Here is a 26,568-nt window from a genome sequence, read left to right on the forward strand (position 1 = left end):
TAATAGTGAATCCCCAATCAATTAGAAAATGGCTTTGAAGACGTCTGATAATGTGTCATATGTCAAAAGCAGTGATTCCACCACATGAATAACATTCAATTAATACCTCTTCAGTCAATGCGAAATGTTTGTCACAAAAAAGAAAAAAAAAGAAAAAAAAAAAAGGAAAAACAGGGCTGACGATTTCATACAGGGCTTAAGTTAATGCAAACAAACATTCGTCATGAAAAAAAGACTTAGACTTCAGCAGGCATTGGGCTTAGGCCTGCTGGAAGAAGCCATACTGCTATGATGTTTGTCACCAGAAAAAGGCTCATAATTTCATATTGGGCTTGGGCCTGCTCGAAGAAGCCATGCTGCTCAGATGCTCAGACAATCATCAAGGCACAGCAAGGAATAAAGTGGCGCCTCCAGCACCCCAAATATAACCCAAAAGACAGATACCATTTGCTGAAACGACGGGAACAGGTCAAGATCTTCCGCCTGAGGACTGGACACAACCGCCTGCTCCACCACATGCACACAAAATTTGGCATTGGACAGAGTGGAGAGTGCCCTTGTGGTGAGGGACCAATGACAACCGACCACATCCTTCAAGACTGTACGACACATGCAGCATCCAGGAGGAAGTACTGGCCAACACCGACAGCAGTGGAAGCCAAGCTGTACGGCACCCTGGAGGAGCTATGACGGACGGCAGCCTTCATCGAGGACACCGGGCTGCTCATCTAACGGGAGGTGAACGAGGAAGAAGAAGAAGAAGTTTGTCACAAAAAAACAAAAGGCTCACGATTTCATATTGGGCTTGGGCCTGCTCGAAGAAGCCGTGCTGCTCATAGGCGATGGCGATATTGGTTTCTGGGTAGCGAGACCGCTTCATGAACAGCCCTGCCCACATGTCCTCCTCCTTCAGCAGCCAGTACAGGTCACACAGAGCGTCCATCACTTCCTGGTATACACACACACACACACACTTATAGTAATGATAATGATAACAACAGTGCATTTACACAGCACTCTTGAAACCTTTCAAAGCGCACACACACAACCACTTATAATAATATTAACAGTGCAGTTATGTAGCACTTTTGAAACTTTCAAAGCGCACACACACATTAATAATAATAAGAGTGCAATTATGTAGCACTTTTGAAACCTCTCAAAGCACGCACACACACTAATAATAATAACATTAACAATAATAAGAGTGCAATTATGTAGCACTTTTGAAACCTCTCAAAGCACACAAACACACTAATGATAATAATAACAACATTGCAGTTACATACCACTTTTGAAACCCCTCAAAGTACAAACACACACACACACACACTAATGATAATAATAACAACAGTGCAGTTACATCGTGTGTGTGTGTGTGTGTGTGTGTGTGTGTGTGTATGTTTTACATTTAATTGCTTATTTGTTTATTTATTATCATTATTGTTTTCCTATTTTATTTTCATTTATTATTATTATTTTATAACATTTATCTTATTCTATTTCATTTTTAATTTAAATTTTGATTTTTTTAATTTTTGATTTTTTAACCCCAAAAAATTAAAAAATCTTTTTTTTAATCATTATATTTATCTGTTTATTTATATTATTTCATTTTATCTTTATTTATCATTATTATCATAATTTCTTTATTTTTTAAAATATTCATGTACTCCCTTTTTTTTTCTATTTCTCTAGGCCTGACTAAGCGCGTTAGGTTATGCTGCCGGTCAGACATCTGCCTAGCAGATGTGGTGTAGCATATATGGATTTGTCCGAACGCAGTGATGCCTCCTTGAGCTACTGATACTGATACAAGCAATCTTTCTGGTGGTAAATCATATTAACAGATGACACTTTGGGTGTACTGATAGTGTTTTCAGATTCAGATTTCCGTTCCAGCCCAAGACAACAACAACAATAATAAATCAATAATATTCGTCTCCTCCTCTTCTTCTTCATTCGTGGGCTGAAACTCCCATGTTCACTCGTATGTACACGAGTGGGCTTTTATGTGTAAGACCGTTTTTTTGTTTGTTTTTTTTTACCCCGCCATGAAGGCAGCCACACTCTGCGTTCAGGGGTATAAATCAATAATAATTGGGGCCTCTCTGAGCATGGTACCCTGCACTAGGAGATGCCTCACTGTGACTGTGGCGGCAAACAACAGGAAATGCCTCCATCATCGTAACGAGGGTTTAGATGCAACCAATATCCACGCGTATCAACTGTTTATTCTTCTGGCAGAGGGTTTCTTTCAGGTGGACTGCCCACCTCAACCCTCATGGAACAGCCGGAATCCAGGCCTCTCACATGCACCCGCCATGCCTACATGGAAAGAGAAGGCTTATCAACCTTACAGAAGGGAACTGAATTATCTAACTCCTGCTCCTTGAAGACTAGTGTGTAAGGACATAATCACGTAAAAAATACAATGTTCCAGCCTAATTCACAACCTGCAGTTGCTTCTGCAAAGTACATACACGAATGTACATATTTAAAGACAAGCTTCACCGGATATTTCATCCTTTACTTTCAGGGTACACTAAGGAATTTCTTTCTATCGGTGGTTCTGTGTGTGTGCAGGATTCCATCCCCCCTGCCCAACCCCGTTCCACATCCAGCTCACTCACCTGCTGTATGCTGCCAGTCTGTGGCTCAAACTCGTATTCACTGCCGGGCCGGGATCGTATGGCCGGGGTGGGGGCGTTCTCGTACACCATCTGCTCCAGCAGAAGACACGACTGGTGCCACAGGTTGTGGTTCCGGCCCAGGTACTGCGAGGACACACATCAACAGTCATCGTGCCACATTCAACACCTGTATTGTGACGACACACATCAACAGTATTCATGTCATGTTCAACACCTGTACTGTGACGACACACATCAACAGTATTCATGTCACGTTCAACACCTGTATTGTGACGACACACATCAACAGTATTCATGTCACATTCAACACATGTATTGTGACGACACACATCAACAGTATTCATGCCACATTCAACACCTGTATTGTGACGACACACATCAACAGTATTCATGTCACGTTCAACACCTGTACTGTGACGACACACATCAACAGTATTCATGTCATGTTCAACACCTGTACTGTGACGACACACATCAACAGTATTCATGTCATGTTCAACACCTGTACTGTGACGACACACATCAACAGTATTCATGTCACATTCAACACATGTACTGTGCCGACACACATCAACAGTAATCATGTCACATTCAACACCTGTACTATGACTTATATTGAAGAGCCAATCAGAAAAACCGTAATATTCTGACGTCAGCGAACGTAGTACCAACATGGCCGCGCCTTTTCACTGTGTTTTGTGCATGTGCTTTGGATAAAAAAGATCGATTTCAATATAAGTCAACCAATAGCAAAACACGACACAAGTGTTTACGCACCGCTCAACCGGTGGCTAGGCATTATGTCATTTTTCTCTACCACCGGTAAAGCGGTGGTCAGGGCACTCTTTTTATATCTGTCGTGACACATTAAATACCAATTATTTGCAAATTATGGCTCAGGAGCTCAGGCAGAAGGGTTAAAATTGCTCAGGAACTCAGGGCTCAAAGGGTTAAAGCCACAAATGGACGCAACTGGTATTGTCCTCAAAATATCTTAAAACTGCACATACACTGACACGATGGAATTAATGATGGTCTAAGTTATTAAAAAAAAATTTTTTTTTCATTGTTCAATCAATGCAAGCATTTATGCTGTTTGAAAGCTTTATTTTTTCATTTCATGACTATTCTGTGACATGGACCGTAAACTCCACCACTCTCCAGTCCAATTAAACTAAGTTTTCAAATTCCATGACATTCCAGGATTTCCATGACCTGAATGGACCCTACCTCTACTGCCCCAACAAACAGTCACAGTCCATCATGACACATCCCACATTCAACACATCACAACATTCTCAAATCTGACACATCCAACACATCATGACGTTCTCAAACCTGACCACAAGCTGTTTAATATAGTGCAATGAACTGACTCATTCCTTTCTGATATTCAAAGTCAGCATTAACACGGCTTCACTTGCTCTGATATGCCTTGAACTACTACAAGAAAAAGACAAGAATAACAAAATAATACTGAATTCAGCCGGTCACTTAAGAGCCATTGGGAGGAATCCCACAAGTTTATAATACATCAAAAGAACCCCTCAAGTTTGCAGTACAGTACAAGAATCCTAAATATCTATACGTTGTATAACATAAGAACCCAATAACTTCACAATACAGTACAGGAAAACCAAGTTCATAGCAAAGAACCCTAAAGTTGATACTATAGTAAAAGAACCGCCCCACTCCCAGCCCCAAATTTCCACTACAGTAAAGCTAATCAGACAGGAGTACTCACCTCCCTCCAACTTTCCTCAATAGCATAGCTAACACACCAAGTTTCCACTGCAGTATTACTAATCAGAGAGGAGTACACACCTCCCTCCAACTTTCCTCAATAGCGTAGCTAACACACCAAGTTTCCACTGCAGTATTACTAATCAGAGAGGAGTACTCACTTCCTCCAACTTTCCTCAATAGCGTAGCTAACACACCAAGTTTCCACTGCAGTATTACTAATCAGACAGGAGTACTCACTTCCCTCCAACTTTCCTCAATAGCGTAGCTAACACACCAAGTTTCCACTGCAGTATTACTAATCAGACAGGAGTACTCACCTCCCTCCAACTTTCCTCAATAGCATAGCTAACACACCAAGTTTCCACTGCAGTATTACTAATCAGAGAGGAGTACACACCTCCCTCCAAGTTTCCAGCACATCACAGACAGACAGGAGTAGACACTAAGCTTCCACAACAGTATAACTAACACACCAAGCTTCCACAACAGAATAACTAACACACCAAACTCCCACAACAGCACAAAATGGAACAGGACTGCACACACACACACCTTCAGACAAGCTTCCACAACTGTACAAAATGGAACAGGAGTGCATACACACACACACACAGAGTTCACTTTTAGTGTTAAAAGATTAAAGTATGCTATATCCAAGAAGCTTGAAAATGAATGACTAAAATTTTGGAAACAGAACATAACAGTTCATTTAAATTAGAATTTTACAAGAACACTGTGACAAATTATAAAATTGAACCGTATTTAAAGAATACAGCAAATACACAACACAGGAAAGCTCTGACCATGTTACGAATCAGCACCCATGACTTACAAATCAAACTGGGAAGATATAAAAATACACCAAAGAACAAAGACTGTGTGATACTTGTAACAGTTTAGAAGATGAGATTCACCTTTTTAGACAACTGTGTAAAGTACAATACTTACAGACACAGATTCCTAATCGATATATGTCGTCCAAATGCAAAGCCTAGTGAACTGATCCTAACAGAATTACAGCCAAGGCTGGTGAAATTTGTTCATGAATGTTTCTCTTCTTAATATGCTCATGTTTATGTTTCATTGTGTCTTATAAACTTTAAGGTTTTATGACAATAAAAAGTATTCTATTCACACACACACACCTTGAGACAGACGTGACTGATGGGCACGGGGGGAACGCAGTGGGAGGCGGCCTCCAGGAAGGTGTGGATGGAGCTGGGCTGGCAGTCCTTCTGGGGGGCGTGGCTGCCGCTGAGGAAGAAGGGCAGCATGTTCTGGCCCAGGGCCTGCTGGTTCTTCTCCGACAGGATCTTCCAGACCCGGGGCAGCAGGTCCAGCCAGCTGCTGTGAGCCAGCTCCGTGTTGCTGTGGCACAGCTGGGTCAGCGCCGTCAGGTACTGCACCGTCTGCAACACGAACCACCAGCCAACGCCGCTCTGCTGGGTTCAAGCGGAAGAGTTTTTCTTCGGGGTATCGGATGGTTTGAGAGGTGTCCCGCAATGTGCACTGTACCATGTCACACCAAGGCTTCTCTGCTGGGTTAAAAAAGAAGTTTTTTTTTTTTGGCATTGGATGGTTTGAGAGGGCGATGTGCATGATACCAACACCACTGTCACTGTGCCATGTCACACCAAGGCTTCTCTGCTGGGTTCAAATTGAAGAATTTTTTTGGTAGCGGATGACATGAGAACTGCTCTGCAATGAACACTATACCATGTCACACCAATGCTTCTCTGCTGGGTTAAAAAAGAAGTGTATTTTTTGGTATAGGATGGTTTGAGAACTGCCCTGCAATGTGCACGATACCAACACCACTGTCACCACTGTCACAATGCCATGTCACACCAAGGTTTCTCTGCTGGGTTCAAATAGAAGTAATTTTGGGGGTATAGGATGGTATGAGAGGGCGATGTGCACGATACCAACACCACTGTCACCATGCCATGTCACACCAAGGCTTCTCTGCTGGGTTCAAAAAGAAATATTTTTTTTGGTATTGGATGGTTTGAGACGGCAATGTGCACGACACCAACACCACTGTCACTATGCCATGTCACATCAGTGCTTTTCTGCTAGGTTCAGATAGAAGAATATTTTCTGGAATAGGATGGTCTGAGAGCTGCCTTGCAGTGTACACTATACCAACACCACGGTCACTATGCCATGTCATTTACATAAATATATATTTAATGGTAATACATGGCGTTTCTCCCATGGAAAATAATACACGCATATACAAATGCCAGGGAAAACACACAGTGACATAGACATGCACAAACAATGATAACACGTGGCATTTATCCAAGGGAAAAACAATAAACACACACATACACATAACAAACACATAATAATGGAAACATGGCTTTAAAATTTTTTTTTTAATCACAATCCTTTTCTAATAAATTCACTGAACACACACACAGATACACTTGAACAAACACAAAACAATAATAACAACAATAATATATGGCATTTATGAAGCTCAATTCTTTCACTGTGTATGCACACACACACACACACACACTCGACCCTCAACAAAGCAATACAGTGGCAGAGAAAAACAAACCAACCAGCTAACAAAATAAGAATATTTATACATACAAAAACTTACTTGAAAATGAACATCTGAGACCTTTGTTAAAATGAAATAATGATTAAATCTTATAATGTTTTAAATAACTGAATCAGAAAAAGAATGTTTTATTTTGCAAAGAATAAAATCATCTGTTCAACATGACCAGCTATCTTATCCCAAAATCTAAAGCATCACATTAATTTTAAAACAGACATAAACTGAAATACAAATTCTATTTCATTTTCAAACATTAGTACCTCATATCCCAACCACTCTAAAAAGAACAAAAAGCAAAAAACATGAATAAAGAAGAAAAACGGAGAAAAAAGAAAAGAAAAAAAAGCCAATGCACATGGACACAGGTATGGGGAAAAGTTTTACAAAACGAGACACAACAACCACACACCTTAATCTCCCGACAGGAGTCCAGGAATTTATTCTGGCGCTGCAGCAGCGACTGCAGGCTTTGTTTGGGCGTGCCTCCCTCGCTCTCCATCTCCATCTTCTTCTCCAGCTTTTCTATCTCCTCCTGCGACAAAAACTGAACTCACACCACGTTCAGGAAAGGACGAAGGAGTCCGGCTCCATGCCATCGTCCCACACATCGCTGGCAGGCAGTGAGACAGATATACAGTAACAGAGAGAGAAATATATATATGTGTGTGTGTGTGTGTGTGTACGCATGTGGATGTGTGTTTCAATTTATTTGTGTCTGTGCATGCATGCAAGTGCATTGTCAACATGCCAATATTCGTCCCTTCCACTATTCAGTACGCCATACTATCATTGTGGATTTCCCCTTTTCCCTCATCTTCCATGAAAAAACACCTTCCACACACTCAGTAACCATCCATTTTCTACTCATCATCTTTTACATCACTTTCATGTTGGATAACTCAAGAAAGGGAGTTATCACTGATGGAAACAATGTTGTTGTCTACTATTGTAGAGGCCAAAATCAAAACCTTTCACAGACCTGGGACATTTAAAAAAAAAGATTTTTCAAGGACTTTAGAAAAAGGCATGTCATATATGCTTTTTTAATTATTTATTCTATTTAACAAATTCTCAACAACAAAAAAGTTAACACCTGTATGAATCCTGCACAACAAGCATCAAGAGGAGAGAAGAGAGGAGAGTCTGGCAGGAAAAAATACAAAAAAAATGGGTGGCGCTCTCAGTGTAGCCACGCACTCTCCCTTGGGAGGGCGGCCCGAATTTCACACACAATAATCTGTTTGTGACAAAAAAACGAGTAATACAATACCCACCAGCGCAGACACGAATAAATCTGAAGGATGGATTCAGCGTATAGTTCAGTCATCACTGATGATGAAACTGTCTGGAGAAAAAAAAGGAAAGAAAGAAAGAATACTGCATACCTGCCAACCTTCCAGACCCAAAATCTGGAATCCTGTCAGGGAGTGGGCTCAGGAGGGGGGCGTGGCATGAATCGATAAATGAAAACTGTTCCTTATACTGTGAAGTAAAGCGCTGATAAACCCTTTTTTTCCCCCGCTGATTTGCTGCCCACATCACATCAACTTCACTGCTCGACGCCATGTTGGTAAAACCGCACTGGCGCCTTGTGTGTGTGTGCAGTAACTGTTTTCCAGTTAAAAAAACATCGATTGGTGTACAGACCCAGCAAGTGGGTTCAGTTTCTCACGTTTTTTTTGTGTGCGCACGGGCGTGTTTTTTTTGTTGTTGAAATTTTTTAATTTGGAAAAAAAGAGAGTAGAAAATCGTAAAATCGGAATCAGTGCTATAATTCGGAAAAATTCCTAAAAATTAGTAAATGGCTGGCAGCTACGGAAGAGAGAGAGAGAGAGAGAGAGAGAGAGAGAGCAAGAGAAAGTACCTCCTTGACGTCAGCAGGTGGGTCGACCAGCTCCACATCCATGTTCTCCTCCTTGATGTGCATGATGTTGGCAAAGGTGGCCCGCTCCTGGCTGTCCGCCATGTTGATCACCGACGAGGCCGAGGGCAGCAGGTTCATGGGCGAGGAACTCTGGATGGCAGTGCCACTCACCGCTACCAGCATCAGCAACTGCATGGGAATATGACGCAGGTGTCAGGTGATGTGTTGTATTGCCTGTCGTGACTGGTATCGCAGTGTGTTGTATTGCCTGTCAAGACTACAGGATAATTCAGGTGTGGCAGTGTGTTGTATTGCCTGTCAAGACAGGTGTGGCAGTGTGTTGTATTGCCTGTCAAGACTACAGGATAATTCAGGTGTGGCAGTGTGTTGTATTGCCTGTCAAGACTACAGGATAATTCAGGTGTGGCAGTGTGTTGTATTGCCTGTCAAGACTACAGGATAATTCAGGTGTGGCAGTGTGTTGTATTGCCTGTCAAGACTACAGGATAATTCAGGTGTGGCAGTGTGTTGTATTGCCTGTCAAGACTACAGGATAATACAGGTGTGGCAGTGTGTTGTATTGCCTGTCAAGACAACAGTGGCAGTGTGTTGTATTGCCTGTCAAAACTGGTGTGGCAGCGTATTGTATTGCCTGTCAAAACTGGTGTGGCAGCGTGTTGTATTGCCTGTCAAGACAGGTGTGGCAGTGTGTTGTATTGCCTGTCAAGACGACAGCATAATACAGGTGTGGCAGTGTGCTGTATTGCCTGTCAAGACTACAGGATAATACAGGTGTGGCAGTGTGCTGTATTGCCTGTCAAGACTACAGCATAATACAGGTGTGGCAGTGTGCTGTATTGCCTGTCAAAACTGGTGTGGCAGTGTGTTGTATTGCCTGTCAAGCCTGGTGAAGCAGTGTATTGTACTGCTTGTCAAGACAGGTGTGGCAGTGTGTTGTATTGCCTGTCAAGACAGGTGTGGCAGTGTGTTGTATTGCCTGTCAAGACAGGTGTGGCAGTGTGTTGTATTGCCTGTCAAGACAGGTGTGGCAGTGTGTTGTATTGCCTGTCAAGACTACAGCATAATACAGGTGTGGCATCCAGGCAGTAAAATGTGTCCTGTGTTAACTAACTGTCCGGCAAACACTCCCAGTATCACGATTCAAAAGTAACTCAATCGTTCCTCAGCCGACTTTGAAAACATGAAACGGAGACAATTCACTAATCATTAAGTCACTGCTTGGCCACTTTTTATCTGCCACAGCAGGTGTCACGTTCACTTTCAAGTCCACGTCCTCCAACACAACACATGAATTCAGTTTTCATCCATTTAACATCTTTTACATGAGAGTGAAATCAGATAAAGAAAAAAACAACAAACAACAACAACAACAAAAAAAACACACCCAAAACAGGGAAAAGGCAGGAAGGGGTGGTGGTGGTGGTGGAAGTTGGAAGGAAGGTCATGGTGCCATGAACTGGATGTGGGTAGAGTGGCCTGTGTGTGTGTACTGTGTGTATGTGTGTGTGTATACGTGTGCGTGCCCACACTTGCGCTTCTGCAGAACCCACCTCAATGCACTGTTTGATCCAGTAATGGGTGCCCATGTTTTCCCAGTTCTGGGAGCACACAATGTACATCAGGCGGTCGAACACCCGGCGGGCAATGCTTCTGTCAAACACCTGCAAACATACAGCGTCACAGCAAACACCTACATGTAGCGTCACAATATTCTGTCATGATTCAAGCACTCTGTGAAACATTTGCAGAACTGTGTTTAAACAATGGACTCCCCTTTAAATGTGACGAAATGCAGTAAAATATTACTTTCAAGCATGTGAGCAAATACATACTCCCTGTGTGAATCTGAGTCAGAGTGAGTTTGCTTGACTCTATGAATGCATAAATGTGTGTATATGTGACATGAATAACAGATCTGTATCTCTTCATGTAAAATTTACATTTGAGTTAGAAAATGGTTGTCAGAATCAACGAAAGGAAAAACAAAACTGAAATTCAGATTGTCTGTATCTCTTCGTGTGTTGATATCCAAATTAGACAGCAGTTGTCAAAATCATTGCTTGTTTAAATTAAACAAGCATTTGAGCGTACACTTTTGGACTGTGTTCTCATCTCAAAGAGTTATTGATGTCCTTCATCATTCCCAATGGACTTTCATGATGATGATGGTGATAATGTTGGTGTGTCATTCCACCCGGCATTTGTGGGCATGATTTACCTCCACAATCAATGGGACTTTCATGATGATGATGATGGAAATAATGTTGGTGTGTCATTTCCACCAGCATTTGTGGGCATGACTTAACTCCACAATCGCTCCCAATGGACTTTCATGATGATGATGGTGGTGATAATGTTGGTGTGTCATTTCCACTAGCATTTGTGGGCATGACTTATCTCCACAATCGTTCCCAATGGACTTTCATGATGATGATGATGATGATGGTGATAATGTTGGTGTGTCATTTCCACCGGCATTTGTGGGCCTGACTTACCTCCACAATCGCTCCCAATGGACTTTCATGATGATGATGATGATGGTGATAATGATGGTGTCATTTCCACCGGCATTAGTGGGCCTGACTTACCTCCACAATCGCTCCCAATAGACTTTCATGATGATGATGATGATGGTGATAATGATGGTGTCATTTCCACCGGCATTAGTGGGCCTGACTTACCTCCACAATCGCTCCCAATAGACTTTCATGATGGTGATAATGATGGTGTCATTTCCACCGGGCATTAGTGGGCCTGACTTACCTCCACAAACTTCTGCCTGATGACAGGCTGGTTGCAGCGCAGACCTGTCAGAAACGCCTGCTCCAGCTTGGAGGTCAGCTCACTGCCGATCAGACTTTCATCCCTGCACACAGCACACCCACTGTTGTCACCACTCTGCTGTCTTCATTTTCCCTTCTGTGTATTTGTATTTCTCTTTTTATCACAACAGATTTGTCTGTGTGAAATTCGGGCTGCTCTCCCCAGGGAGAGTGCGTCGCTACACTACAGCGCTGCCCATTTTTTTGGATTTTTGCCTGCGTGCATTTTGTTTTGTTTTTCCTATCGAAGTAGATTTTTCTACAGAATTTTGCCAGGAACAACCCTTTTGTTGCCGTGGGTTCTTTTACGTGCGCTAAGTGCATGTTGCACACAGGACCTCGGTTTATCGTCTCATCCGAATGACTAGTTGTTGGTTTGCTGCAGCTTACAATGTCATTATGCTTTGTGTCTGTGTATTGGTGTCCGTGTTTCGGCATATGCTTTCAACACGAACCAAGTTCGTTCGTTCGTTCTTTACTTTGACGTCTTTTCACTGTAAGTGATACTAGATGATAAATTAAGTTGCAGGATGGATTATTTGCTCATCTCACCCATTGCTGAACTTTTTTTCCCGACTGGATGTGGTCCAGCGTGTATGGATCAGCCCGCATGCTTTGACACCTCCTTCAAACTGACTCATCCGTTGTTGCACTGCCAGTCGACACACAATGGGCAGCAACTCTGTCCTATTACAAGGGGCAGAGATATTTGTATTTGTATTCTTTTTATCACAACAGATTTCTCTGTGTGAAATTCGGGCTGCTCTCCCCAGGGAGAGCGCATCGCTATACTACAGCACCACCCATTTTTTGGTATTTTTTCCTGTGTGCAGTTTTATTTGTTTTTCCTATCGAAGTGGATTTTTCTTCAGAATTTTGCCAGGAACAACCCTTCTGTTGCCATGGGTTCTTTTACGTGCGCTAAGTGCATGCTGCACACAGGACCTCAGTTTATCGTCTAATCCGAATGACTAGTGCCCAGACCACCACTCAAGGTCTTGTGGAGGGGGAGAAAATATCGGCGGCTGAGCTGTGATTCAAACCAGCGCGCTCAGAGTCTCTCGTTTCCTAGGTGGATGCGCTACCTCTAGGCCATCACTCCACATATCTAGATCATTTTCTTATTTTAGGTTCACTGACCACAGTCACACCCCTTCCTCCTGAATAGAGTACAGCTGCATGTATGGTATAAGTTTTGTGGTGTGTAAAACTGGACATACCTACCTGCAGACAAGGATTTCCCCTTTGGAACATGAGAAGAGCACCCAGGACGTGCCCATTTTCAGACAGCCAAGACTCCCCCTTGGAAAACCAGAGGGACCTGCCATCTAGAATTCCAGATTTCGTTTTTCCCTCATGAGACTAGGCCTTAGTGTGTTGAATGCTGAACTGAAGTCCACAAATAACACTCTGGCACAAGTACTGGGATGGTCAAGGTGTTCAAGGATGTCGCGGATGATTACAATGATCACGTCATCCATGTCCCTACGTGGATGATACACTAACAACGTCATCCATGTCCCTACGTGGATGATACACTAACTGGAGTGGATCCAGTCTGTTTGTTGCAGCACTCTTTTCAGAACCAGTTTCTCCAAGCACTTCATAATAACAGGAGTGAGGGCAGACAGGACTCCACTCCCTTGAATGACACTCTCGCCAAACCAGAACCCAAGCACTGACCTTAAGGACACCGGCCAACAGGTCGTTAAGCTGTACTCACCGTCAGACTGGACATACGCATGAAGCCCACGAGAATGAATGACCAGTCACATGAGCTGAAGCTGACAAAGATGGCAACTCTCTGATGGTTCTGGCACACTATGCACGTTCATTTCGACTTACAGCTCCTGACAGATGGGGTGCTGGAAAGCTTACTGTCCGGTGAATCAAACTGAATTTTGTTCAGTTTTAGGCCAAAGCCCCATGTGAAGGGATGTGAACAAAATGAAATTTTGTTCCTAAAATTACATTTAAGTAACATACTCACCGTGACCCACTAGTGCAGACTCCAGCAGGGATCTGATTCCTGTCCTGTGCAAACTACTACCCACCTATGTGGAGAAAACGGAAGTAGCTATGGCCGATAACTCTTTTTCCCGCAGCCATCTTGACTCCTGCTCCTGTGCTCTGCATACAGCTAAGTTTTTTTCATATTTTCTGTCTGTCTCATTAGTGACCATGAACGATCAGGTCAGGTGATTCATGGTCGGCACCTGGGCACGCAACAGCACCCAACCACCAACAGGACTGCTATCATGATGTGTGGTGAACAACGACAATCTATCTATCCCCTAATCATACTTGTTCATCACGGAGTGGTCAGTTACCTGTGGATGTACACACAACAGCACCCAACCAACAACAGGACTGCTATCATGCTGTGCGGTGAACGACAATCGACATCTATCCCCTCTATCTATCCTATCCTATCTATCTATCTAATCATACCTGTACATCACTGTGTCTGTCTGGTGGCACAGGTATGTGCATGCAGTGGTCATTTACCTGTAGATGTAGTTGACAAGGTCCAGGAACTGGGCAGTCAGCTCGTGGTCCTCAGAGAAGCGTCGCTCCACGTTCTGCATCAGCTTGATCAGCAGGCACGCCTTGTCCTTCACCTGGGGGGCCTGGTTGATCTCACGCTGTGTCTGTCACACAGCACACCTCCCATGACGCATCATGCTGTTCACCACATCTTCGTTCGTGGGCTGCAACTCCCACATCTACTCGTATGAACACGAGAGGGCTTTTATGTGTATGACTGTTTTTACCCCACCATGTAGGCAGCCATACTCCATTTTCAGGGGTGTGCATGCAGGGTACGTTCTTGTTTCCATAACCCACCAGACATTGACATGGATTATAGGATCTTTAACGTGCGTATTTGATCTTCTGCTTGCATATACACAAGAAGGGGGTTCAGGCACAAGCAGGTCTGCACATATGTTGACTTGGGAGATTGGAAAATCTCCACCCTTTACCCACCAGGCACCATTACTGGTGTGATGTTCCAATAATATGTTATGTCTAAGGAGTTAAAGACCTGTTTTAACTGTCTACATGTACCTAAAGCTATAGTTCACAATTAGACTTGCCCGTTCCCATTTACCCTCAGGCCCCCCTGCTATTTCAAACGTCGACAAAACGTTGAAAAGAATGAGCAGACAAACTTTTCGTGGTGAAACCAGTCAAAGAAAGCCTTCAAAAACAAAAGAACGATGTCTGACTATCGTGCAACATGCTATCTTTATAGTACACACACTGAGCTGGTTGCTCTGACTGGACCATTCGCATTTAGGCATGCCTACCCTACCCCTCCACATGACTGATCTGCAACTTGACTCTGTGACTGACCTTCAACTTGACCCAGTCCTCCACCATCTTGGTGATGGCCTTCATGACCTTGTTGTCGGGGGTCTTCTCTATGAGCCCCGTCAGGATGGTGCCGATGAAGCTCTTCTTCATGTCCTGACTCATCACCCCGACGCGGTTCTTCACCAGGTCCAGGGCCAGGATCAGCAGTTCACTGGCCAGTGCTGCAAACCAAGCACTCCCCTTGTTCATGGTGCAAATTTAATGAACTTCCTCTTCTTCTTCTTCTGCGTTCGTGGGCTGCAACTCCCACGTTCACTTGTATATACAAGCATGAGAGAGGTGATGACAATGTCGACTACCTGTAATGGGTGAAAGGTGAGAGAGGTGATGACAATGTCGACTACCTGTGACAGGTGACAGGTAAGAGAAGAGGGCGAGGGGGGGCACTTACTGGGCGTGGCTTCCTGGCTGGTGGGCTGCAGGTGCTCGCGGGCCATCTTGTTCATGACCTTCATGAAGGTGGTGATGAGGCGGTCGATGTAGGCCACATTGTTCTGACATGCCGCCTTCAGGATCATCAGCGTGCTGAACAGCTGGGACGGGGAGCCATTCGGGGCCCTGGTGGCAAACAGTTTACTACACACACCCCCCATCATACAGTGTTGCATGCAACTCCACAAAAATAAGAAGTGAAATAAGAATTATTATTTCTACGTTAAATAAAAGAACCAACACATGCAGCATACACTGACTTTTCATAGTTGGTCAGCTCCTCGTGGATGACCTTGATAACACACGCCCACATACACAAATTAAAACACACCCAACCCACAATGTGTACAGACTTTTCATAGTTGGTCAGGCCCTTGCAGATGACCTTCACACACACACACACACCACACACACACAACACACAAATTAAAACACACCCCACTCACAATGTGTACTGACTTTTCATAGTTGGTCTTGCCCTTGTAGATGATCTTCATAACACACACACACATACACAAATTAAAACACACCCCACCCACAACATGTACTGACTTTTCATAGTTGGTCAGGCCCTCGTAGATGACCTTGCTGACGGAAGCGTAGAGGTTCTCCAGCTCCTCGTACTTGGAAGCCACATTGGAGCTGCAGGCCTCCGTGGGGAAGTGGCTGGTGAGGCGCGACAGCAGGCTGTGCACACAGCGGATCACCTTGTTGTTGCCGCACTGCATGCACTGGCTGATGCTCTTCTGCAGCGGCTTGAACGTTGCCAGGATCTGGTCTTTCTTCTGCACACGGCAATGAAAGGAAATTTTCTTCCTAAAATTATGTTTAAGTGACATACTTACCATGACCCACTAGTGCAGACTCCGACAGTGGTCTGATTCCTGCCCTGTGCAAACTACTACCCGCCTATGTGGAGAAAACTAAAGTAGCGACGGCCGATAACCTCCCGAAGTAGGTTACCTCCCCTGTGCATCCCTGACTAGCGCCCTCTTTTTCTGGCAGCCATCTTGACTCTTGATTCTGTGCTCTTCATACGGCTAAGTTTTTTTCGTATTTCTGTCATGAATTCAAGATTTTTTGAGGGGAGTGGGGGTTGGGGGGCGGGGAATTAAAAATTAAGATTTTTTTTTCATTGATGATGCAGAGGGAGGAGGATGACGATGATGATGACAATGATGCTGCTGCATCAGGAGGATTTGAAGACATCAGTCCCCAAAAATCATATCAGGACCTAGGATGAAAAAAGTGTTGGGGAATCAGTTCATGTCATAAATTATAATAATAAAGACATCCCATGATGAAATGAAATTCATCTTCAATCTCTGGCAAATTACACTGAGGTCATAATCTTCATCACATGATATATTAATAGTATGATAATGTCCACATGGACACACGCAGCGTGGTGACACTTTTCTTTCTCAGTGCAATGTGGACAATACCTCTCCACAACAGGGTACATATTTGACAGATAATATTGAAATAATTGTCTCTCCACAACAGGGTACATATTTGACAGATAATATTGAAATAATTGTCTCTCCACAACAGGGTACATATCTGATAAAAGAACAATGTAATAATGGACTTTCCACAATGGTTTACAGATTTGATAACAGATAACAACGTAATGATCTTAATAACAGGTTAATCTGTGTCGATCAAATTCACACCAACATAAACAAAATACAGTATATTGAAAGGCTGATGACAAAGTGCGTTGGGTTATGCTTCAATCAGGCATCTGCCTAACAGATGTGGTGTAGCAGGTATGGATTTGTCCAAACACAGTGACGCCTCCTTAAGAAACTGAAACTACTACTTCTTCGTTCGAGGGCTGCAACTCCCATGTTCTCTCGTATGAACATGAGTAGGCTTTTACGTGCATGACCGTTTTTACCCCGCGCCATGCAGGCAACCATACACCGTCTTCGGGGGGTGAACTGAAAAAACTGAAAACTGACCAGGATGGAGAGGAGGTAGGTGAGGAGCTCCAGGGCCGTGCAGATGTTGGAGAAGTTGGGTTGCTGGGTCTGCACAGAGGACAGCACCTTCTCCAGCCAGGCCGTCTTCAGCTCCGTGCCCAGCCACACGTCCGGCTTGAGCACCGCCTTCACCAGACCCACACACCGCCGCGACAGCTGCTCCCCCTGCGACCCGATCACCCCGGACGCTTCGTTCACCTGGAAACAACCCTAACGTAAGCATACTTTATGTTTGTAAACCGTGCCAGAAAAAATGTGAAAAAATTGTGTGTGCACCAGAAAAATAGGTCAATTGTGATTAAAAAACAAAACAAACAAAAAACAAAAAAACAGGAACAAAACCTGAAAGATCATGTCCATGCCTGCTGAAAATCAGTGAAACATTCAAATACTTAACATGAAATACCGTCTACGGTACCTGAAAATTAATGAAGCATTCAAAATACTAAACAAGAAATACTGTCTACGGTACCTGAAAATCAATACATCATTCAAAATACTGAACCCGAAATACCATCCATTACGTCTGAAAATCAATAAATCATTCAAAATGATAAACCAACAACTGCTCCACCTTGATAGTGTCAGAAAATGTGTATAGAAATCAAAATATGTAACATGATAAACCAACAACCGCTCCCCGTTGATAGCGTCCTAGCGTCAGACAATGTGTACATCAATCAAAATACGTAACATAATAAACCAACAACCGCTCCCCCTTGATAATGTCAGACAATGTGTACAACAATCAAAATACGTAACATAATAAACCAACAACCGCTCCCCATTGATAGCGTCAGACAATGTGTACAACAATCAAAATACGTAACATAATAAACCAACAACCACTCCCCATTGATAGCGTCAGACAATGTGTACAACAATCAAAATACGTAACATAATAAACCAACAACCGCTCCCCATTGATAGCGTCAGACAATGTGTACAACAATCAAAATACGTAACATAATAAACCAACAACCGCTCCCCCTTGATAGCGTCAGACAATGTGTACAACAATCAAAATACGTCAGACAATGTGTACAACAATCAAAATACGTCAGACAATGTGTACAACAATCAAAATACGTAACATGATGAACCAACAACTGCTCCCCGTTGATAGTGTCCTAGCATCAGACAATGTGGACATCAATATACATAACATGATAAACCAACAACCGCTTCCCCTTGATAGTGTTAGACAATGTGTATAACAATCAAAATACGTAACATGATAAACAACTCCCCCTTGAGACCCTCTCTGGATGCCCAGTCCACCTGCAAAAGACCCGATATATACCCACTGAAAGTGTGAAAATAGTGACAGAAAATGAAAATAATGCTGGAAACCAGGTCAATCGCATATACAAACTGTCCCTAATGCCTGAAAATCAATACATCATCCAAAGTGCAAATTATAAAATTCCTGCAATCGCTCCCCTTGTGACCCAACAACCCCAGATGCTTTTTTCACCTGGTAACAACCCTATGTACACCAACTGAAACTGTAAATTGTGCCAGAAAATAAGGAAATCATTTCAAAATACAAAACCTGAAATACTGCCTGTCCAAAACAACTGAAAATCAGTAAATCATCCAAAATATACAAACTGCAAAATGTTCCATAACATCCCAGAATCAGCAAATTTCCAACAAATGGAACCTGACAACCTGTCTATAGTGCCTGAAAATCAGACTGGCAATAGATGAAATCACTGCAGGATGTTTCTTTAGAAGGACACCTTCAATGACATTCACATCACACAACTTTCATTTCCATGAACGTTTGTGACCTAAGAAGACTGAGGCTGAGTTCAATGTCTACAGACAAACCCGTCAACATTCTAGTGGACATCATCAACGAAAAAAGTGGTTTCAATGTCTGGAACCTATCCTTCATTTCTCATTAGGTAAACATCATGAACCGATTTTTGTGTCCATTGATTGATTCAGTAAGTCCACACACACACCACACACACATAAAACACACTCACGCTACCACACTACACCCACAAAACACACAAACATACACACAAAAGACACTCCCACTCCTACACTACACCCACACCAAACCCACACACACACACACGCACAGAACACACAAAACACACCCACACTCACACACACACACAAAACAAACTCAAGACTCCTACTCCACACCCATACCACACACACACATCCACCCACACAAAACACACTCACACCCACACTCACACCCACCAAAAAACAACCACTCACACTCCTACACTACACACACACCAAACCCAACTTACACACATAACACTAAAAAAAAACCCACACAAACACACGCAAAACATACTCACACTCCTTCACTACGCTCACACACATACACCCACACAAAATCACACACACACACAAAACACACTCACACACCTACACTACACCCACACCACTACACTCTCACACACACCCACACTCCTACACAACACCCACACCACACACACTCTGACACACAAACACTCACACTCCTATACAACATACACACCACACACACACACAAAACACACTCCACTTCTACACTACACCCACACCACACACACACACACTCACACTCCTACACTACACCCCACACCACACACACATACACACACAAAAAAAACAACAACATCACACACACACACAAAAAAAACAACAACCACACTCACACTCCTACACTACACCCACACCACACACACTCTCATACACATACACTCAAACACACACACACAAAACACACTCCCACACCACACACACACCACACCCACCTGGCAGGCCATCCTCAGCAGAAAGTTGACCACAGCCTCACAGTGCTGCTTTTCAATAGGTTTGTTCATGTCCGACACGCTTCGCCCACTCTGAAACACGTGCAACACACACGTCAGTCAGGAATGGTTTGTTAAAAAATCAGGTTCAAGAACATACACATGCAAATGAAAGGAAATTTTCTTCCTAAAATTACGTTTAAGTAACATACTTACCGTGACGCACTAGTGCAGACTCCGGCAGGGGTCTGATTCCTGTCCTGTGCAAACTACTATCTGCCTATGCGGAGAAAATGAAAGTAGCTACGGCCGATAAACTCCTGGAGGTAGGTAACCTCCCCTTTGCCCCCCTGACTAGCGCCCTCTTTTGATGCATAAAAATGAAATGCAACAGGCGTTAGAGGTTTGATGCGACAAACACATGGAAGAGTGCTGGGAAAGAAAACCAAGGTGGTTCTCTTAAACTGTGACCACTTCATCTGTGTCTGTTCCGTTCATAAAATGTTAGCACTCAAAGGTTTCTACCACTGTCAACCGTCATGCCAAGTATAAGTCAGCAACTACAATGCATGACATTCATATGCATGAACAAAAAAACACACAAAAAAACAAACATTCACACACACATAAAACACCACAAAAATGACATATTCCCACACACATAAAAACAAGATTACACATTCACATGCATAAACACCACAAAAATCACATATTCACACACACAAAACACCAAAAAATCACAAATTCACATATATACACACCACAAAAATCACACACTCCCACACAATCACACTACAAAAATCACATTCACATACAACCACACTACAAAAATCACACATTCACACGCATAAACACCACAAAAAATCAAACATTCACACACATAAACACCACAAAAATCACACTCACAAATACAACCAAAAATAAAACATCCACAAACCCACACCCGCAGAGCTGAACGCAGGTAACATGATTAATTTCCCAGTCTGATATCAAGCATTCCCTTTTCACACAGTCAGCCAGGCAAGCATTCCTTTTTCACACAGCCAAGCATTCCCTTTTCACACAGCCAGCCAGACAAGCATTCCCTTTTCACACAGCCAGCCAGGCAAGCATTCCTTTTTCACACAGCCAAGCATTCCCTTTTCACACAGCCAGCCAGGCAGGCATTCCTTTTTCACACAGCCAAGCATTCCCTTTTCATACAGCCAATCACACAAGCATTCCCTTTTAACACAGCCAATCACACAAGCATTCCCTTTTCACACAGCCAATCACACAAGCATTCCCTTTTCACACAGCCAGCCAGGCAAGCATTCCCTTTTCACACAGCCAGCCAGGCAAGCATTCCCTTTTCATACAGCCAATCAGACAAGCATTCCCTTTTAACACAGCCAATCACACAAGCATTCCCTTTTCACACAGCCAATAACACAAGCATTCCCTTTTCACACAGCCAATCACACAAGCATTCCCTTTTCACACAGCCAATAACACAAGCATTCCCTTTTCACACAGCCAATCACACACAAGCATTCCCTTTTCACACAGCCAACCAGACAAGCATTCCCTTTTCACACAGCCAACCAGACAAGCATTCCCTTTTCACACAGCCAATCAGTATGAGCCAAACCCCTACAGGGCCGCCGTCGCCTCACCTCAGATCCAGCTCCCGTGGAGTGGCGTGCTCGTTTCTCTGACTGTCCGCTGTCTGACGCTGACGATCTCTTCACCCCTCCTGAAGGGGAGTCGACCAAAGTCTGCCACAGCCATCACGCAGATGGATATACATTGAAACATGTATTTCATCCTCAAAGGTCACACATACACTGACATAATTTACACTGACAGTCTGCCACAGCCATCACACAAATGGTTATACATTGAAACATGTATTTCATCCTCAAAGGCTCACACAGACTGACATAATTTATACTGACATATGTATTTCATCCTAAACATTCATACAGGCTGACATATACTGACATACACATTTCATGCTCATAGGTCACACAAGATGATGTACACTGAAACATACATTTTATCCTCAGTGGTCAAACAGGCTGACGTATACTGAAATATACATATTTAAACCTCACTAGTCTTAAACATACTCACTGCATTAACACCCTATTTAGAATGGCAACACCCCCAAAAATGGAATATGGCTGCCTACATGGCAGGGCAACTCTCATGTTCACTCGTATGTACACGAGTGGGCTTTTACGTGTATCGTGTCATACATGTAAAAGCCCACTAATGTACATACGAGTGAACGTGGGAGTTGCAGCCCACAAAGGCCAAAGAAGAAGGATGGCAACATGGGCACACTACAGGCACACACACACAGCACCCACCTCGGTGGTGTCGGCAGCAGCCTCCAAGTCATCCTTGATGCGCTGCAGTTCCCACTTGATGATCACGTCCACCAGATCCACCGCCAGCTTCCGCTGATCTATGCTGGACTGCACACACATTGCATCATGCTGCTTCTTTGATGGGCACAACTGCTGAACGGTTAAAGCTTTGGATTTACAATCTGAGGGTCCTGGGTTCGAATCTCATGGGTACAGGGTGGAGATTTTTCCAATCTCCCATGGTCAACATATGTGCAGACCTGCTTGTTCCTGAACCCACTTCGTGTGTATATGTAAGCAGAAGATCAAAATATGCACGTTATAGATCCTGTAATCCATGTCAGCGTTCGGTGGGTTATGGAAACAAGAATATACCCAGCATGCACACCCCTGAAAATGGAATATGGCTGTCTACATGGCGGGGTAAAAACGGTCAAACACGAACGCTGCTGGCACCAAATGGCGATTTAAGCACGAGATTTAACAAACTTGTGCGACTCTTCAAAAAAATAACACCAAACTTAGCCAGCACTTCCTGCTACGTGTACTGGAAATATCCTTCTCATTGTTGAACCAACTCTCATGTGGTTTGGAGTGATTTTCAGCAGCCTTTTTAAACTTAGTTTGAACGAGTTCTTCAACCAGGTCAGATTGTAACCAGCAGTCTCACTTTACACCACAATGTACTGGACAGCAGGCTGCAAGTCTAACTAAAAGTCAGTTGGCGGAAAATAATTTTGCTGCTGACAGTGACAGTGGAGAAGAGTTTGTGCCACGTTGCAGCGAACTGACGAGTGACACTGACAGCTTTGCTGCACAGTTGCTTTTCAGCTGTAATGTGCAGCTGACTTAGCCGGCTAGCAGCTGTTAGCAGCTTGAACATAGCTGGTGATGTAAGGGTTAAAGCCCCGTCTCTGACCAACTGTCAACAGATGCCCAAAGGACTGCCACCTTGTCATGATGATGGATGCGGGGGAGAAGGATGGGGGACAGGGTGGGGTGGGGGGTTGTGTGCCCGAAAGACCCCCAGAGCTAAAGCCAGTGGGAGTTTATGCTCCTGGTAGGGCCACCCAAACTGAACAGGTGGAAGGGTAGAGGCTGAACAAAGCACAATCCGCTGGTCCTTGAAGTTGGGGGGTGGGCACAAGGCTAAAATCCCTGTCCCATACAAAAACTTTGTCATGGAAACAGCAACAGAAGAAACAAACAATGCTTTGTGTGACGGGCTGCGTTGCTGTCCTACATGCTAGAGGGCATAAAGGACAGTGAATACGTAACTTTTTTACAGCCACATCTCACTGTCATTCTCTCTCTTTTTTTTCCTTTCCACCTTATCATCCACAGCACTTAATCCTGAGTACACTGAGAGCCACAACCAGGTTTGTACACTGCTGTCCCAGCGCTGACAGGAAACTATCAATATTACTGTATCGTACTGCACTGTCGCAACACATTTCTCTGTGTGAAATTTTGTCCCCTTTCCCAGTCAAAGAGTGCTAAACATTTTTACCTGTAAGTGTTTGGTCACCAGGAGGCCACATAGCAAAGGAGACCCTGCACTAATGCTGAGTCACTTTGGGGGAATTCAGTGGTGCCTATTCTGTTCAACATGTGCAAAACACTACCTACAAGGTCCATTACTAGCGACAATAACCGCTTTGTCACGGAGCAGCACTGAGCTGGTGTCTTCCCACCAGCATGTCCCTCCAGTGACAGTGAATTTGTGTTTTTATTTTTATCACAACAGATTTCTCTGTGTGAAATTCAGGCTGCTCTCCCAAGGGAGAGGTCATCGCTACACTACAGCACCACCCATTTTTTTGCATTTTTTCCTGTGTGCAGTTTTATTTGTTTTTCCTATCCAAGTGGATTTTTCTACAGAATTTTGCCAGGAACAACCGTTTTGTTGCCGTGGTTTTTTTTTTTACGTGTGCTAAGTGCATGCTGCACTTGGGGCGTCGGTTTATCATCTCATCTGAATGACTAGCGTCCAGACCACCACTCAAGGTCTAGTGGAGGGGGAGAAAATATCGGTGGCTGAGCCGTGATTCGAACCAGCGCGCTCAGATTCTCTAGCTTCCTAGGCGGACGTCTTACCTCCAGGCCATCACTCCACACCGGAAGCAATATTAAATAGTTTGTACACAGGAACACACTTCCATGCACACAAACACGCACTCACAAATGAAACTACACACACGCACACATGGCTACAACTCTTGATTCACTTTGTTCAGACTATTGACCCAAATCCAAAACAAAATACGCACACACTCACATAAAAGCAAAACACAAGCAATAAAAATGATATCCATATCAGAAGCTGTTCTTTTCCTCACACGGCTACATCACCTGATTCACTTTGTTCACACTACTGATCCAAATCCAGAACAAAACACACACACACTCACACAAAAGCAAAACATAAGCAATGAAAATGATGTCCATATCGGAAGTGATTCCTGTACTCACACTCTGTGAAAACCCAAGACGGTTCAGGGAGCTGATCATGTGTTGAATCAGTGAGTGCCTCACAGGGTAATAGATGCGGTGGTGCCGCACAACCAGGGACCTAGGACAAGCCAAGCCACACACTGACACTATGTTGGTGCTCCTAAAATGAATTTGTTGGCTTATATGTACGAGATGTGTATGAACTAGGACAGCCAAGCCACATTATGTTGGTGCTCCTAAAATGAATTTGTTGGCTTTTTCTGTACGAGATGTGTATGACCTAGGACAACCAAACCACACATTCACACTATGTTGGTGCTCCTAAAATGAATTTGTTGGCTTATCTGTACGAGATGTATATGAACTAGGACAGCCAAACCACACATTCACACTATGTTGGTGCTCCTAAAATGAATTTGTTGGCTTATCTGTACGAGATGTGTATGACATAGGACAGCCAAGCCACACATTCACACTATGCTGGTGCTCATAAAATGAATTTGTTGGCTCATCTATATGAGATGTGTATGACCTACGACAAGCCAAACCAAACACTCACACTATCACTGCCATGTGTTGGTATGTAGAACAGTTCTCTGAAATATATTTGGTGCTCCTAAAATGAATTTGTTGGCTTATCTATATGAGATGTGTACGACCTAGGACAGCCAAGCCACACATTCACACTATGCTGGTGCTTATAAAATGAATTTGTTGGCTTATCTGTATGAGATATTGGCTTATCTGTACGAGATGTGTATGACCTAGGACAGCCAAGCCACACATTCATACTATTAATGCCATGTCTTGGTATGCTGAACAGTTCTCTGAAATATATTTGGTGCTCATAAAATGAATTTGTTGGCTTTATCTGCATGAGATGTGTACAGAAATACATACATATATCTGAAATATCAAAGGTGCTCACAGAATGTGGAGGAGCTGAGCGATACTGTGGCCCCAAATTTGTTGGCTTTATCTGTATGAGATGTGTTCGGAAATACATATATATATATATGAAATATCAAAGGTGCTCACAGAATGTGGAAGAGCTGAGCGAGGCTGTGGCCCCAAATTTGTTGGCTTTATCTGTATGAGATGTGTTCGGAAATACATATACATATATCTGAAATATCAAAGGTGCTCACAGAATGTGGAGGAGCTGAGCGATACTGTGACCCTCCTCCACAATGATCTTCTTGGTCCAGTGGTTCAGCATGCCGCTGCCGTCCTCCATGCGGCTGGGCATGGCCGGCGTCAGGATGTCCAGCGCCTGACGCACCACCGTCTTCGCCTCGATGGCGTGCGCCTTCAGCAGGCTGTGGAACACCTGTGGACACGACACGCCTCCGGTCTTCATAAACTGCCCTCACCTCACCTTGTCACATCATACACTGCCCTCACCTCACCTTGTCACATCATACACTGCCCTCACCTCACCTCGTCACATCATACACTGCCCTCACCTCACCTTGTCACATCATACACTGCCCTCACCTCACCTCGTCACATCAT

General features: G+C 43.6%; 1 protein-coding gene across 4 annotated transcripts in view; it reads right to left on the bottom strand.

The window, feature by feature from the left end:
- The window catches only part of LOC143299390 (transformation/transcription domain-associated protein-like), a 132,354-nt gene that overhangs the window by 51,123 nt on the left and 54,663 nt on the right, over positions 1–26,568 (bottom strand). For 2 of the 4 annotated variants that reach the window (XM_076612574.1, XM_076612565.1), the window contains exons 33-49: positions 26,202–26,383; positions 25,072–25,171; positions 22,600–22,707; positions 21,901–22,002; positions 20,249–20,338; positions 17,460–17,690; positions 16,045–16,277; positions 15,452–15,618; positions 15,040–15,221; positions 14,191–14,333; positions 11,624–11,726; positions 10,411–10,521; positions 8,840–9,028; positions 7,385–7,519; positions 5,546–5,809; positions 2,634–2,777; positions 791–949 (exon numbers count right to left, since the gene is read on the bottom strand). In XM_076612574.1, the coding sequence (XP_076468689.1) occupies positions 791–949; positions 2,634–2,777; positions 5,546–5,809; positions 7,385–7,519; positions 8,840–9,028; positions 10,411–10,521; positions 11,624–11,726; positions 14,191–14,333; positions 15,040–15,221; positions 15,452–15,618; positions 16,045–16,277; positions 17,460–17,690; positions 20,249–20,338; positions 21,901–22,002; positions 22,600–22,707; positions 25,072–25,171; positions 26,202–26,383 (2,643 nt within the window). The remainder of the gene's footprint in view (positions 1–790; positions 950–2,633; positions 2,778–5,545; positions 5,810–7,384; positions 7,520–8,839; positions 9,029–10,410; positions 10,522–11,623; positions 11,727–14,190; positions 14,334–15,039; positions 15,222–15,451; positions 15,619–16,044; positions 16,278–17,459; positions 17,691–20,248; positions 20,339–21,900; positions 22,003–22,599; positions 22,708–25,071; positions 25,172–26,201; positions 26,384–26,568) is intronic. The other 2 variants (XM_076612590.1, XM_076612582.1) reach the window with 2 other exon arrangements.

Source organism: Babylonia areolata, chromosome 2 (genome assembly GCF_041734735.1).
Source record: "Babylonia areolata isolate BAREFJ2019XMU chromosome 2, ASM4173473v1, whole genome shotgun sequence".
Classification (NCBI taxonomy): domain Eukaryota; kingdom Metazoa; phylum Mollusca; class Gastropoda; order Neogastropoda; family Buccinidae; genus Babylonia; species Babylonia areolata.